The 14655-nt window shown below is 46.4% G+C and overlaps 1 protein-coding gene across 12 annotated transcripts in view; it reads right to left on the bottom strand.

Moving 5' to 3' along the window:
- NPAS3 (neuronal PAS domain protein 3) overlaps window positions 1-11416 on the bottom strand; it is a 634645-nt gene extending 623229 nt beyond the window's left edge. For 3 of the 12 annotated variants that reach the window (XM_083611866.1, XM_083611870.1, XM_083611871.1), the window contains exon 1: window positions 8878-9204. In XM_083611866.1, the coding sequence (XP_083467992.1) occupies window positions 8878-9035 (158 nt within the window). In that variant the 5' untranslated portion in view covers window positions 9036-9204. Of the gene's footprint in view, window positions 1-4723; window positions 6113-8877 lie in introns of those variants that run through there. The other 9 variants (XM_083611867.1, XM_083611874.1, XM_083611876.1 and 6 more) reach the window with 6 other exon arrangements.
- Window positions 11417-14655: the final 3239 nt, after the last annotated feature.

Here is a 14655-nt window from a genome sequence, read left to right as displayed (position 1 = left end):
AGTTTTAAAAACTACATAGGGCATAATAGTTTTACAATTGTACTTTTCTAATAAAACATTGACAGTATTTTTATTTGCTTAACAAAATGTATATATAGCTCAATTGCAGCAAAACCTCTAAGCATTTTATAAAACAATAGGTTACACTTAAAGCAGATGGATGGAAGCAGTGGCAAAACGATATTCCAGCAATGCCTATGTTTGAAGTGGCTCTGCTTTATAATTTAATAATGAAGCAGAACACCAAATTCTTAAAAGGTAAAAGTATTATTATAGCAACCTAGCAAGAAACTTCAAAGGAAGTTTAACTTGCTCACCATCTCACACCATGATGCCATGAAATAGCTTAGGATCTAGCATGCAACTTGCCCATAGGGAATTTTTATTCCCAGGTGGGATGCTAACTACTATATTCCAATATGTCCTGAAATTTCCGTATCAAGATTTAAAAACAACAACCACATGCTATATAGCTGTAACTTTTTTTGTTACAGAACCTTGGGATATGAAAAATACAGACAAAAACCTGTATGATTAAATCTCATTAGCTGCTAAAATCACATACTATATGTTGATCAATGCTCATACAAATACTATGTGAACCCAAGTATGAATGCAGTAAACAAAATATATAGGCAGCATGTTTCAAAATGTGCAACTGCTAATCCATAAATCAGGAATCAGAGATATTGTGGCAATGTGGGCGGTTCTATTTAATAAAGGTCATTATAACTCCTAGCTCTAGAGCTATAAGATCTAATATCCTCTCTGGTACCTCTATGATATGCCCATGCATTACTGTTCTTGTTGACAGTCTGTTGCCTTGGAAATATTTCATTATTTCAGTTTTTCCATTTGTAGACCCTTGGCCTTGTGATATGAAGGCCACCCTATTTCATATTTTCGATTATCATTTAAGCAATCTTCTGGAGCTATTTATATAAAAGCAAGTGTTAGACAATGCATATCATCATTTATCACTGCTGTGTTTAAGCATATACTCTAGCAAGAAATATAAAAAAATGAAGGGAGCTTTTTTTTAGTCTTTACTTTACAGCATAACACAGTGATATGCTTTACAAATCACTGTTGGCATATCACATGCATTACAATTGTGTGAATTTAACATCCTTGGATATTTCCACAAAGCTGGATAATCCTAGGTTCTTTTGAACCATTTTCTGTCTATAAGACTGTAGAAGTAAATGCAACAAGTTCAAAAACTTTTTCTCAAATAATGACCAAAAAATGTTGAAAATTATCCATAGTTGCTAAATAACAAAGAATTCTAGTCTTTGTTTTTTTTAAAAAAAAAAATCTGTAGCTCACCAATTATAATATCCTGATATTTGTGAATATTGGACTTTTGCATAATGAATTCATTTTTAATATCTTAGCAGCAGAGTCCTAACCACACTTATGAGTAAACCCTACTGATTGTCAAGGGACTTACTTCCAAGCAAGTGTGCATTAAACTGAGGCTTACCCTACAGTTCTGTACACAGAGACCTCCTTATTTCAATGGCGTGAGTAGCCCAATTCTATTTGTGTAAGTAGCACTATCTCCAGTGGAGCTTCCAGTTAAGCATGGATTGATAAAACTGCAGCAGTGATGCATATAACAATGTGCAGGATGAGGCCGTACAGTTTCAGAGAAACTGGACTTAAGCTTCTGAATGCAAAACCCAAGTAAAGTATGGACTGTGTACTAAGAAAATACTATGCATTTGCTTAATTAAAAACAAATGCATTTTTAACTTATCTTACATTAAGAGCCAATAGCCTGACATATCATATCTTAAGCAGAGCCTCTCCCCCCACTGCAAAGAAACAACTCAGGTTCGCTTAAATCCTAAAATAGCTGGAACGCCGTACACAGTGACAACAAGTTAAGCCTCAAGGCATAAAACAATGTTGTGGACACTAGGCCAAGCTTTGGGTTACTGGCGTTTCATGCATGTAGGCTACTTCCCTTGCTGAAATTATTACTCCTCCCACTCCCTACAGGATATAACTACTCTGATCCAACCTTTAAGATGACAGCATCAGAGCTGAACAAGAATATGCTATTAAAGGGCATTAAATTAAATACAGTATATCCTCCTACAACTTCAATCAGAATTTCAGACCAAGTGTTATTTAGTACAGCTCTCAAGTGGAGCAGAATAACAAATCGCACACTTTGATTTACCTTCTCCGAATGCCAAATGGAGACAGGTGATAAAGAAAGCACTCATGCACAGGCTATGAAGTTTCCCCTAGAAATTAATTCTATCTTCAAGATTCCTATCTTGAAAAAAATCCCAAAATGGCACACAAATATGCCTCTGCTGGAGAGATTACTGAAGCTGTCCCGGCAAATACACTTCTTACTAATATAGTACTAGGCTCATAAAGGGGGGGGGGGAGGGAACAGGACTCTCTGGTGAGGGGGGTGCTTGAAAGGATGACAGCATATATTGGTATTTATGTGTTGGCTTTCCTCCCCTCTCAAATGTACAACTCTATGTGCAGGAAACCAGCATGCTGCTAAAGACATTATTAGTAATACACAAATGCTTTTACAGTCACTGGAGGGAAAACACAGAATTTTCATAGCTAAAGAGAAGTAAAGGGACGTTAAACCTCTGATTTCCATAAATTTCAACAAGATGATGTATTTCCATCATGAGCATATCCAAATATAGCTTGAGGTACAAGATGCAACAGCTTATACTATAAACAAAGCACTAAGTACAGAATGAACAAAAGCAGAATGTTTGTATTTAAACCTATTTAGAAAATAATATGAAATCGGCTCAATTCCAAGCACTAGCTCAGCTGATACAGATGGCACCCTCAAATACCCATTTTAATCCAAGGAGCGGACATATTTACATTTATACTCTCCCGATCAGTACACATTTTTAAAGCCAAATGGTACATTGTATCAGCATAAAGCAACAACTACAATTCTTCACATTCACCTGATCAATCATTATGCACCCCATAATATATTTAGACATTTTTAAAAGCAACTCAGGGGGCGGTTTTCATTTTATATCTCAAATGGGAACCTTCCTCACCAAGCAGAACTGGAAAATCAAAGGGAGCAAAAGAGGAAACCATTATGTACTATGGTCTCCATTTGGTCATATAGGATTGAAACGATGCTCTGCAGATTTTTCAAAGCATTGTTCAGTAACATCAGGTGAACTTGTAAACTTTGCAATATGTTGCTTAGTGGAGGAGGTACCGTGGAAGCTGTGGTGGGTGCTATCATTCCACAACTATTCTGCTCTGAGTAACCAAGCCTCTCAGTACCCATGGCAACCTCTATGCCATTCCCAATTGTCCTCTCTGGATTCCCCGCATCAGCACCCCTCCACTTTCCCTTGTGCAGGAATTGTTCTGCATAAAGAGAAGTGATGAGTATCAACCCTGCCTGGAACTCACACCTTATGCTCCAGAAGCCCTGTCACTGTTTCTAGGAAGGCCGGTTGTTCTTACCCAAAACGTGCTCTGCACATGCTCAGAAACAACAGACTCAAGGCTAAAACTTTATGAGCTCGGACAAAACCTATCAGCATGCTCTTGCAGAAAGGTCATGGGTGGCTTGCCCTGAAAGCTCACCTGCTTTCAAAGGTCTTTCATACCTCAATTAGCCCACTCATTCCTTGTTTCCAGTGGCTCAGCCACACGTACCCATTACTTTCCAAACGGGGCTGCCCCATGTGCCCATTAATTTTCAATGGGCCGGGAATTCCCTTGTCCATCGAGAGGGAGCCCTTCTCTAAAGACACACTTCACTTGGAGACTCGGATGACAGCTGCGCAGACATGTCACCGACAATACGCGGAGCCGACCAGCAACGGCAGTAAAAGTATATGGGAAGAAGCGGGAAAGGGGGGAAGAGAGCGCGCGACGCAAACAGGAGTGTGGAGACTTGCAAAGGCGAGCCCACTTCTAGCCTCGGCCGCCACAGCAAACTCTGCCAGAGCATCTCCCCTGACCGCGCATTAGAGCAAACAAGTTCGACAGACTAAACGCCAACCTCGGGGTTGGTTCCCCGCCCCCCCCCCAAAAAAAAAACCGCGGGAGGAGAGAGAAGGGCTAAGCGGAATTGTCGCCAGGCGCCTCCGCCTAAAGTTGCCCCAGCAGTTGCGAAGAAGAGCCCGGCCAGTTCCGTTTCGGCCTAGCCGCACCAGCCCAATCGGCCCTTCGACAAGGCAACGCTGGGCCTGGCGAAAGCTCCCCGCCTCTCCCCCTGCCGCCCCGCCGCCGCCGCCTCCTCCTCCTCGCCGAGACCATCCAGCCGAAAAGTTGCCTCCCGGGAATTCCGCCTCACTCCCCCTTCCTTCCTTCCCTCCCTCCCGCCAAACACCGACTCCTGCAATGTGCGGGGAGGCGCAGGATCGCTGCTGCTGCTGCTGCTGCCAGACTAGCCAAGTGTGCTGCTGTGTCTGTGTGAGCAGCAGCAGCAGACAAATATGCATGCACCAAGAGGAACTCCCGAGCAGCGCGAGCGGGGCTTTGCAGGCTGAGGAGAGTCGCCGCCGCCGCCGCCGCCTGCCTGCCTCTCCTCTCCTCTCCTCCTCCTCCTCCACCGCCAACCCCCTCCCTCCGCTTCTCCTTTTCCCGGGCATGGAAGCCGACCAAACCAGACCCGAGGCTGCAAGCGGCGGCGGCGCCCCAGACGCAGGCAGGCGCTGCCGCCTCAGGTTCAATACAGAGAAAGTGTTACCGTTCTCGCCTGGAAGGATCCTGCTGAAAGCTTGGCTTGGTGGGCGCCATCTTCCTGGGCTTTTTTTTTTCCTTTCCTTTCCCCCTCTCTCCCCTTTCCTCTCTCTCTCTCTCCCTTACTTTTCCCCCTCCTGGTGTGTGGTGTTGTGTCTAGCAGGAGCGGCGGCGGCGGCAATGGCCCTGCTCAGGCAGGCAGGCTGAGGAAAAGTACGGAGGCCAATGCATTGCGGGCTCCCGCTCCCCGGCGCAGCGGTCCTGGCGCAGGTTGTTGCTTCGCTGCTCGGCTCGCTCGCTAGCGCCGCTGGGGCCCGGGCCGCCGCCGTCCAGAAGCCGACGAGCCTCCGAGAGAGCCCAGGCTCCGCCGCCTCCGAAGGCATGTCAGGCGCGGCGACGAGCGGCCGGCCGCGGCGGGCGGAGAAAGGCGCGCAGCCCCGGCGGGCACCCCGGCGGCTGGCATCGCCCGGCAGGTGTGGGAGAGAGAGAGAGAGAGAGAGAGCGAGAGAGCCCGCGGGACCGGCTCAAGCGCGGGGCCAGGCCATGGCCGGGGGAGGGGGGCGGGAAAGTGAGAAGTCAGGGCTCCCCGCGCTTGGCCGCTGTGAAAGTATTTCTGGGCATTTTCCAGCTGCTGCTTCGCCGGCCCCGAGCGCTCTGACTCCTTGCGTGCAAAGGGACGCGAGAGCCTCCGCTGCCAGCGCAACAACGCCACTCAGTTGCAGTTTCGCAGACTTTCCTTCTCTGGAGCAGCGCAGGCGGCGGCGGCAGCAGGAGAGGGAGACAGAGAGGGAGGCTGGAGAGCCGCAGACAGGCACTCGCTTGGCGGCTGGGGACGGATTCTGGCAACAGGCTGCGCGCATTCGCGGAATGGCAGGGTCAAAAGAAGGGATAGGAAGAGTGTACTTTGCATGGTACATAGTGCACACGTTATATCTGTGTGTGTGCACTACTTACATACATATGTATGCATATGCACATGCAGAGGGGGGTGTTATTAGTGTGCACAGATCTGGGTGCCTATGCGTCTATTAGCATACGTGCGTGTCTTTATGTACACAGCATGTGCGCGTGTGTGTGCACGGAGGATGGAATGACATCTTTCAGCTACGCAGGCTGGCTGCACATGCGTCTGACTCTTGTCCTCCGTCCAACTACCGTAATACTACGGAGCGGACGCGAGACTGCGCGGAAATGGGTGCAAAAGCAATCCATCGCGAGGTACAGTTTACCGTATTTCTCGTGGCACAGCGATCGCCCGGCCTCCTAGGGAAAGTTCACACTCTGTGCTTAATACGGACTGCTATTGTGTCAGTTTATAAACTTGAAAAGGAAATGTGTGAAATAAAGGGTGGGAGTGAGCATAGTTGAGGAAATGGTGTGGTTATTTTTAATTTTTTTTAAGTTAAGAGCCCGAGGGAGGGGGCACTTGCCGAATGTATTTTCCGAATGTCAGCTGAAAAGCAGTTCCATGTCAGTAATGTGTTAAGCCCCCTGCTTTTCTTCCTGGAGTAACAAAAAGTTAAGTTTTCAAGCAAAAGCAGGGCAATCAGACCATTTAAAATCTAAGGTGTTCCAGCTGGATTTTGAAGGCAATTAAAAGGAATGCAACTAATCCACACATGCGTAAGTAAGAGGATGGCTGCATAAGGAGTTTGCAAAGTGCTGGAAAGTTTGGCTGCAGGGCGCAGTCAGTGACCCCAAAAATATGATCTCTGCCACAGGAGGCAGCGAGTTTGACCTGCCTGACGTCCCTCAGGACTCCGAGAAGCAGATACAACCAGCCTGAGTAGCTTGCATCCTGGAACTCTACAAACAGCTTCTGTCTCTCTCCCCGAAACACTATTCATTCACCTTCTTCTGATTCAAACCCATCAGAAGGAGTCCTTCTTTTGCATTACGGCACACAAAAATCATTAGAGATAAACAGTTGTAAGGAAGTACATCTGCGTAGAAAGGGACCTGCTAATTATTTTGTCACAGAATATAAATGCTGTTCCTATAAACTCAGGTTTGGAGGATTCTGATCTTACAGGATTCCATGGAGGCATTCTGAACACCCTTTAACTTCCCCTATCCTACTAAAAAGCAATAAAGTTAACAGGTGTCATTTGGCTTTTGTAATGAGTGTGGAAGAAGTAGCAATACCCTCCTGCCTTATTGGAACAATTTCACAGAATCACATGGAAGAGTATTTTTAATAGCTCAAATGAAAGAATACAACTCACTTTTCATCTGCCTGTGCAGAGTTAATATTCTGAACTTTTTAAGGGTTTTATTTTACTGTGCATTTTGAAAGGGAAGAATCTTGGAATATAAATTTGAATTGCAAAAGAATGAACCTATACTAACTAAATTAAGCTCTTGGAAGTAGGTCCCACAGAGTATAATAGGACTAATTCCCATGAAAGTGTGCATAGGACTTACAGTGCAGTCCTCATCATGTCTACTCAGAAGTAAATCCTTATAAATTAAATGAGGCTTACTCCCAGGTAAATAGGCATTAGTTGGGATAAATAGCTACAGGTTAGAGGTGACTACATCCCTTTAACTCCTTACAGCCTAGGCAATTTTACGTTTTAATACTATAAACTGAGATGGTGCATATATTCTTTCCAATGCATAATTTCTCAGGAAGGATCTTGCACTTGTGTAAAAATTAATCTGCTATTTCTGACCCATGACTTCCCCCTTCAGAGGCAAAACTATTTTGATTCTTACACTGTGCTTCCTATTTAAAGAGGTTTCCTCTGTAATTTTAAGAATTCTCCAAGTGACAAAAAATTGTAATTCGGAAACCAAGGAAGGCTAGAGCTACACCAAATTTTATCTATCTTTTATATCTGTCACACAGCACTTACTTTATATAAAGAATTCCTGTGTTTGCTTTAAGCAAAACAACACTGATTTTGAATTTCAAACATTCACAGGCTCTGAGCATGCTTTAGCGTCTCTTGAGATGACTTCAAGAATCTCAAGAGTTTATCCTAAATGTGCAGAAGTATCAGCAGCACGCAGTTTACTAAAAGCAAACTGTGTTCCCCAAACTTGGCCCTAACAGCTGTCTGTCACAATAATGATGGACAGAGTGGGGTCATAGTCTAAACTTTAATGGTTGAAATATAAACATTGGTGGTTCTAAAGAGTTCCCAAACCAGTGAACTTCAAAATTTAAGTTTAAAGTATGAGTTGTTTATGTTTGCACACATCCTTGAGCTTCTCATCTAATATTTCATTTATCGTGACACTTAACAGTTGGAGCAACTTAGAAGGCACCAAAAAGAATAAAATAATGTTGCAGGGTGCAGTCTAAAATTAGTCTCTTGCTCCCTTTTTATCATTGCATCTTTGCTGTGATCTTCTAGTGACAAAGAAAAGCAAACAAAAGCATTATTGTTTATTAGGAAAAAAGGACTGGAATGCCATTTAATTATAGGTCCTGTTGACATTACCACCTGTCTGTGAATGGTTGAGGGAGAGTGAAAAGGTGAGCAAGGTCCTTAAACTTCACTATGACTTATTGCCTAAGCCAACTTGGTTATGTTTCCTTCCTAAAGGAGCTGTCTGTGAACCTCGGAAATTTGCATTAGAATGCATTTCAGTTGAATACTCCACAGTGCTGAGCCCGCTTAAGGTTTCCTGATAGATTTTCCCCTAGTAACAGGTGACATGCTAATACTGTTGTAATAAAAGTGTGGAATTGCAAAGGGTGAAACGCCAAGTGAAAACTCTATCTTGTTCAATTGAAAACAAATTATCAATCACCGTAGGGTGATCAATTATACCTCTTGGCTGCCATGCTGTGGGGTTTGCACAAGGCATTGACATTGAGAAATCCCTACTTGAGGAAGGAGGCTAAGCAGACAGGATCCCAAACTTTGCAGCAGGAGTGGAAGATCCTCAGCCCTTGAGCTGCCATGAATCTCACTTTCCCCTTTTTTTGTTATTGTTGCTTTCGAAGCTCCAGGAACATTTCTGGGCACCGCTTTTAAAAGATCCTTTTTTGTTTTAAGTGTCTGGGTACCCCCCTCAAAAAGAAAAAGCAAGCAAGACGTGATTTCTTAAAATTTAAAAACAAACGAGCACAGAAAGACACACAAGACACGCACAAAAACAAGTGAGGAAGCCTAATCCACACGCACACTTTGGGGGCTGTGTACTTACCGTTGTTGGTAGGAAGTGATGCCCTGGACGTTTTGCGGGTTCCCGTTGGCTGCGGAACTGGCTCTCCCCATGCCCGGACCGGCCGGCACTCCTCCCGCCGCCCCGCCGGCCGCAGCTGCAGTCACCTGCACGCTGAAATCCGGGAAGATCCGGATCATCCCCGCGGCTCAGCACCCAGCGAGTGTCGGCGAAGAGGTACAGCAGCTCCTCTCCCTCCGGCGGCTGCAGCAGCAGAGCCAGGCACACTGCAATCCCATTAGTGAGCGGCGGCCACTGGGAGGGAGGCACGGCGCTTTGATCTGAGCGGCTGGGCTGAGATTGAGTTGAGGCGGGCGGGGGGGGGGCTGGGAGTGAAAAGCGGGGTGGGGGGGAGAGAAGGAGAGGGAAGGTATTTTCACCAATCTGCAAACATGCAACGTGTCAGGATTCGGCGGGAAGGGAAGGCTGCAAAAATTTAAAAATAGGGGGGGGGGAATCAAAGAAGGGGAATCTCTACAGTCCAGGAACGAGGAATCCGAGCGGAGAAGGGACAGCGCAGAGAGAGAGGAGGGGGCGCGCGATTACTTTCGCGTGGCCGTGAAAACGATGGGCAGCAAATATTGCCTCCCGCCCCCCTCCTCCTCTCTTCCTCCTCCGCCCCCCAAACGCAAAAGTCTTGGAGGGTTTCCTCTGTTGCTCAAGAACGACGCTGACCGCGGAGCTATGGGCCAGAACCGACAGGGCTGGGGCGGGGGGGGGGGAGAAAGAAGTGGCGGCGAGGAGAAGAGCCCCCTCTCCAAAAAAGAGAAAAGAAAAGACGAGTGGAGGAGGAAGCAGCCTGCCGTTAGCTCAAGTTCTTGGGAACTAGCGTTGCCTTCCCCCTCCCTCTCTCCTCTTCTTCTTCTCCTCCTCTCCACCCCCCCCCCCAGCCGCCTTCTGTCTTTGCTCTCTATGAAGGGCTGATTTGCACCCAGGAGAAAACGCGCGGCTTTTGTGCAACGGCAGAGTTGCTTCTCTATTATAGGGAAGTGACTCTCCTGCCCTCCTAGTGTGCGCCACTGTTATTGCTACTCAAACTTGGGAAGGTGGGGTGGGGGTGCGCGCCCGCGCGCGCGCGCGCCTGCCTCTCGCCTAGCTGCCCGCTGGACGCACCGGTCCGCGTTGTCTCTTCTGCCAACATATCAATTATACCGCGCGGCGCGGCGCAAAGAAAGGCCTCGCCAAACGCAAGGAGCGTGGTGACGAGCGAGGCAGCTCGCTGCTTGGGCTGCATGCAGCCGTGGCGGAGCCCGCCGCCGTCCCCTTAACCCGGGCCGATCCACACCAGCCGCTCGACACCGGCACTTCTCTGCATGCCGGGCAGCCTCAGTGACTCACGTAGCCATCCTACACCGGGACAAAGAAAAGTTCCCCGTTTTTGGACCCCGCCAAGGAGTTTGGGGCTTCGAAGGGATCTGGCCGCTCCTTGGCGACGGAGTGCGAGGGCAAAGTCAAATTCCTCTTCCCGCCCCCTGAAAGCTTGTTCTGGTTTGTCGCTTTGCAGACAAAAACTCACACCGCAAATCGCAGCGGGCCGGGGGGGGGGGGAATGACTGAATGGCGGGTTGCCCTGCCGGCGCCGCGCGCGGAGCTTTCGCAAAGGCGCTTTAGGGGGCAGCACCTCTGGAATGCGCCGCGCTCGCAGCCCCACGCTTCGTGCCTTTCCCACTCTGCCCTTCGCGGGGAGCCGAGGGATGTCAAAGGGAGAAAGGTCCTCCTCGCCAAGCTGCGGAGAGACTCCCCTGGCGTTGACCAGAAGCACTGCAGTCCCGGGTCTTTCTCCGAGCCCCTTCCGTTTTCTTCCTTCCTTCTCCGCGCTTGCACTTTGCTTAGCCCATTCAGCCCATCCGTGCAATTGTGCCAAAGCATTTGCCCGGAGAAGGAAGACTATCCACACGGACGGTCATTTGGGGAAGTCTTGTTTCACCCAAGCAGGCGGGATTTGATTTATTTTTATTGTCTGCACGCACAATCTGTGGCTCCTGGCCGGTCAGTCTGTGCGTATCGCTGGAGTACAGTTGTTTGGTTTACTCGCCCACGCAACGCTTGTGGTAGCTAATTCTCTAATTGCCAAATGTGTACCTGCTGTTTCCAGGAGAGGAGATCACAATTTGTGTGCTCCCCGCCTACCCAGTCCTCCTGCTGTGAGCTAAGCCATGGTTTGGTTTAGCATGTGGTCTGAATTTTGGCACGTGGTTTAGATAAACCATATTTACATCCAAGAACAAACTTTGATTAGAGTTGGTGGTTTTTCAAGGAGCCCAAGCTTGAACAAAACAATGAGCCAAACTATGGTTAGTGATATGTGCAAACTTTCATAATAGAAAATATAGACATTGTTTATATTTGTTTTAAGGAAAGCTAAACAAGTCACTTCAGAGTCTTGAATGAGAATGGGGCAATGGAAGGGTTTGATTTTGCAGACACATGCCTATCCAATGTGGAAACTCCCATTTACAGTAGCATTACCATTGCAGATGGGAGTTTTTGGCCAAGCAGTCAGGTAACCTGGATGCTTGCAAATTTTACTGCAATTTGCCATAAGACTTCTCTCAAAAACATTTTTGTATTTCATGCTTTAGTGTAAAGTAATAAGAACAAACGGCATTTCCATGTGCTGCGCTGGTGCTGGCTCGCCAGAGCAGCTTCGTCACGCTGGCCACGTGACCCTGAAGTGTCTCCGGACAGCGCTGGCCCCCGGCCTCTTAAGTGAGATGGGCGCACAACCCTAGAGTCGGACACGACTGGCCCGTGCGGGCAGGGGTACCTTTACCTTTAATAAGAACAAACATACAGGAAGACACAATTCTCCTAGGACTGCACCGCCTCAGATCTTCATGGGAGGCGAAGCTATACGTTTGCATATTCCCCACATTTCAGTTGTGGGATATCAGAGTCGTGAGAATCTGAGTTGGTACCTTCAAGTGATGCATTTGTCTTTCAGCCCATGCACATTTCTTCTCTTGCACTGCACTCCTTCCTAATTTTCACCAGAACTGATGTGCAATGGTCTGTATGCAAAGACCGATTTTGGTTTAAAGAATGAACTTCTATTGACAATAATAATAATAAATTAATAAATTTAATTCTCTCCAACTGCTAGGCAAAGCTACCTAATTTGGCTGTTGTTTCCCTAGTGCTCCACCTAAAACGAATCTGTGCCTTTGTTTATACAAGGACTACTTCAAGTATCTTGTTTCCTGTTGCCCATCTATAAAAAAAAAACCCTGTATGTTTTGCCTCGGGATAGAGGACAGACTTTGGTAACAGCTGGCTTTTGTGTTTGCAAACCTCAGTGCAACTTGATACCCAAACAGCACCTAATACAGCTTCATTTGAATGTCTGCTGCCTCATACCTCATTCCAGCCTAACACACTTACAAGATGTAGACTTTGGCTGTGTGTACATCACCATTTACTCTGGCTCCAGTGGGCTCTCACTGTTGGTGTCTGAAGCCATGTTCACATGATGTTAACCACAGTGCAGTCGTTTCTTAAGAAATGCTGCTGTTTGATGCACTTGCCCTCAAGCCAGCCTCCATCCAATTTGAAAACATAAGCCACATTCACTTCACAGTTAAATTGAGACAGCTGTTGCACACACACAGATGACAGCTTTGTGGATAGGAGTCCAGAAGCTGCAGATCCAGAGAAACCAAATAAGCAATGCACAGGTGCAAACATCCCCACCCACTCTCTGGTGTTTACAGCAATATAAAAATGCAGCTTAAAATGCCAGGGTGGAGTGGAGTGGAGACAACCTCACTGCGTGTTCAGCCACTAATGTGTGCATAGCCAGAGATGGCTTCATCACCTCTCCCCTGCCCCTACAGCCCCACATTTGCTCAGTTTACCATCTAGACTGAAGAAGAGTTATGGTGAACTTGAAAGCTTGCCTAGGATGCTGTGACATTTTGATTGTCAAATGAAGGTATTGCCCTAGAGTGGATTTTTGAATTGTGCCTGTGAGCCATCTGAGGCCCTTCGTCATGTGCCCCCTTCGTGGCAGGTTCAGAGGGTGGCAACATGAGAATGGGTCTTTTCTGCAGTGGCTCCCCATTTATGGAATACTTTCACCAGGGAGTCTTGCCTGGCACTTTCATTACATATCTTTAGGCACCATCCAAAAACATTTTCCTTCTCCTAGGCCTTTGGCTAAGTAAACAATTTATGTCCTTTTAAACTGGAGGGGGCACTGTGTTTGTTTGTATTATGTATTTTTGTGTTTTTATATTGTAAACTGCCCTGTGATCCTTGGATAAAGGCCAGTGTGGAAATTTAATTTAGACTCATAATGGTGTTTTCTTACTGTGCTAGGGTGACTTACAAAGAATAGGACAGGCAGGAAAGGATATTATTATTGTTGTTATTATATATTTATTCCCCACCTTTTCCCCTGTTGGGGCTCAAGCCAACTTACAGATAAAATCAAGAACTGCTAAAACATAGAAAACATAATCATTGAAATATAGTTAAATATTGATTTAAAACAGTATGCATATATAAAATCAGTTTTAAACATACCAGTAATTCCAGTGAAAGCAGCACAGCACCAGACATTTGATTAAAGGCAGTCAATTCCCCAAAGCCTGATGGAACAAGAAAGTCTTGTGGAAAGACAGCAAAGAGGGAGCCAGTCTAGCTTCTCTAGGGAAGGAGTTCCAATGTCTGGGAGCAGCCACCGAGAAGGCCTTCTCCTGTGTCCCCACCAAACATATGTGTGAGGGTGGTGGGACCTAGAGAAGCGCCTCCCCCAAAGATCTCAAAACCCAGGCAGGTTCATATGAGGGATCACAACTAAGCAGATAGCTTAGACTTAAGGGTTTTATAAGTGATAACTAGCACTTTGAATTGTGCCTGGAAACAAACTGATATCCAGTCGAGCTGTTCTGGCATGGGAATTGTATGTTCTCCATAGGATAGAATAGGATGTAATGATAGAATGGAGTTTTTTAAGGGAGCTATCCAAACCCGAGTTTGTTGGGCTGAGCAGAGTTTGTAGTAGTCAGATCTCAGGTTGAGCCTGGCCTTAGCCAGAACTATGCTGGGTGAAGTCTCTCATTCCAGCTCAGCTCATGGGTGTAGCTAGGATTTTGTTGGGGGGGGGCAGGACTTGGGGGGGCAGAACGGACCTGATTGGTCAGTTAGTTAAGTATTTTTATTGTTTTACTTGATTGGGGGGCAGCTGTCCCCCTGCCCCCACTTGACTATGCCCATAGCTCAGCTGGAGATATGCTGGCTGAAATTCTCCATCCCAGTGCAGCCAGGGTTCAACCATGGCCAGGTGAAGTCCCCAAAAGTGGCATTCCATTGGGACACAATATAATTTGAAGACTGGGAAAGATAGTGGAGGAAAGGGGACAAGTTCACTGCATGCACGGTGTTAAAGGAAAATATTATGAAAATGATGTATAGATGGTACTTAACCCCTATAAAATTAGCAAAGATATATCATAACAGTGATAATCTATGCTGGAAATGTAAAGAAAAGAAGGGTACCTTTTATCATATGTGGTGGACCTGCCCCAAGGTGAAAGACTTCTGGGAGAAGATTTATAATGAATTGAAAAAAATGTTGAAATATACATTTATTAAGAAACCAGAGGCCTTTCTTCTTGGAATAACAGGTTTGGAATTGCTCAAGAAAGATGTTAAACTGTTTTTGTATGCCACAACCGCAGCAAGAATTTTGTTAGCTAAGAATTGGAAAACGCAAGAAGTACCTACAGTGGAGGAATAGCAGATGAAGATGATGGATTT

This window comes from Podarcis filfolensis (assembly GCF_964270895.1).
Source record: "Podarcis filfolensis genome assembly, chromosome: 1".
Taxonomy (NCBI): domain Eukaryota; kingdom Metazoa; phylum Chordata; class Lepidosauria; order Squamata; family Lacertidae; genus Podarcis; species Podarcis filfolensis.
Note: the sequence above shows the minus strand (reverse complement) of the source record. Positions and strands in the feature narration are given on the sequence as shown.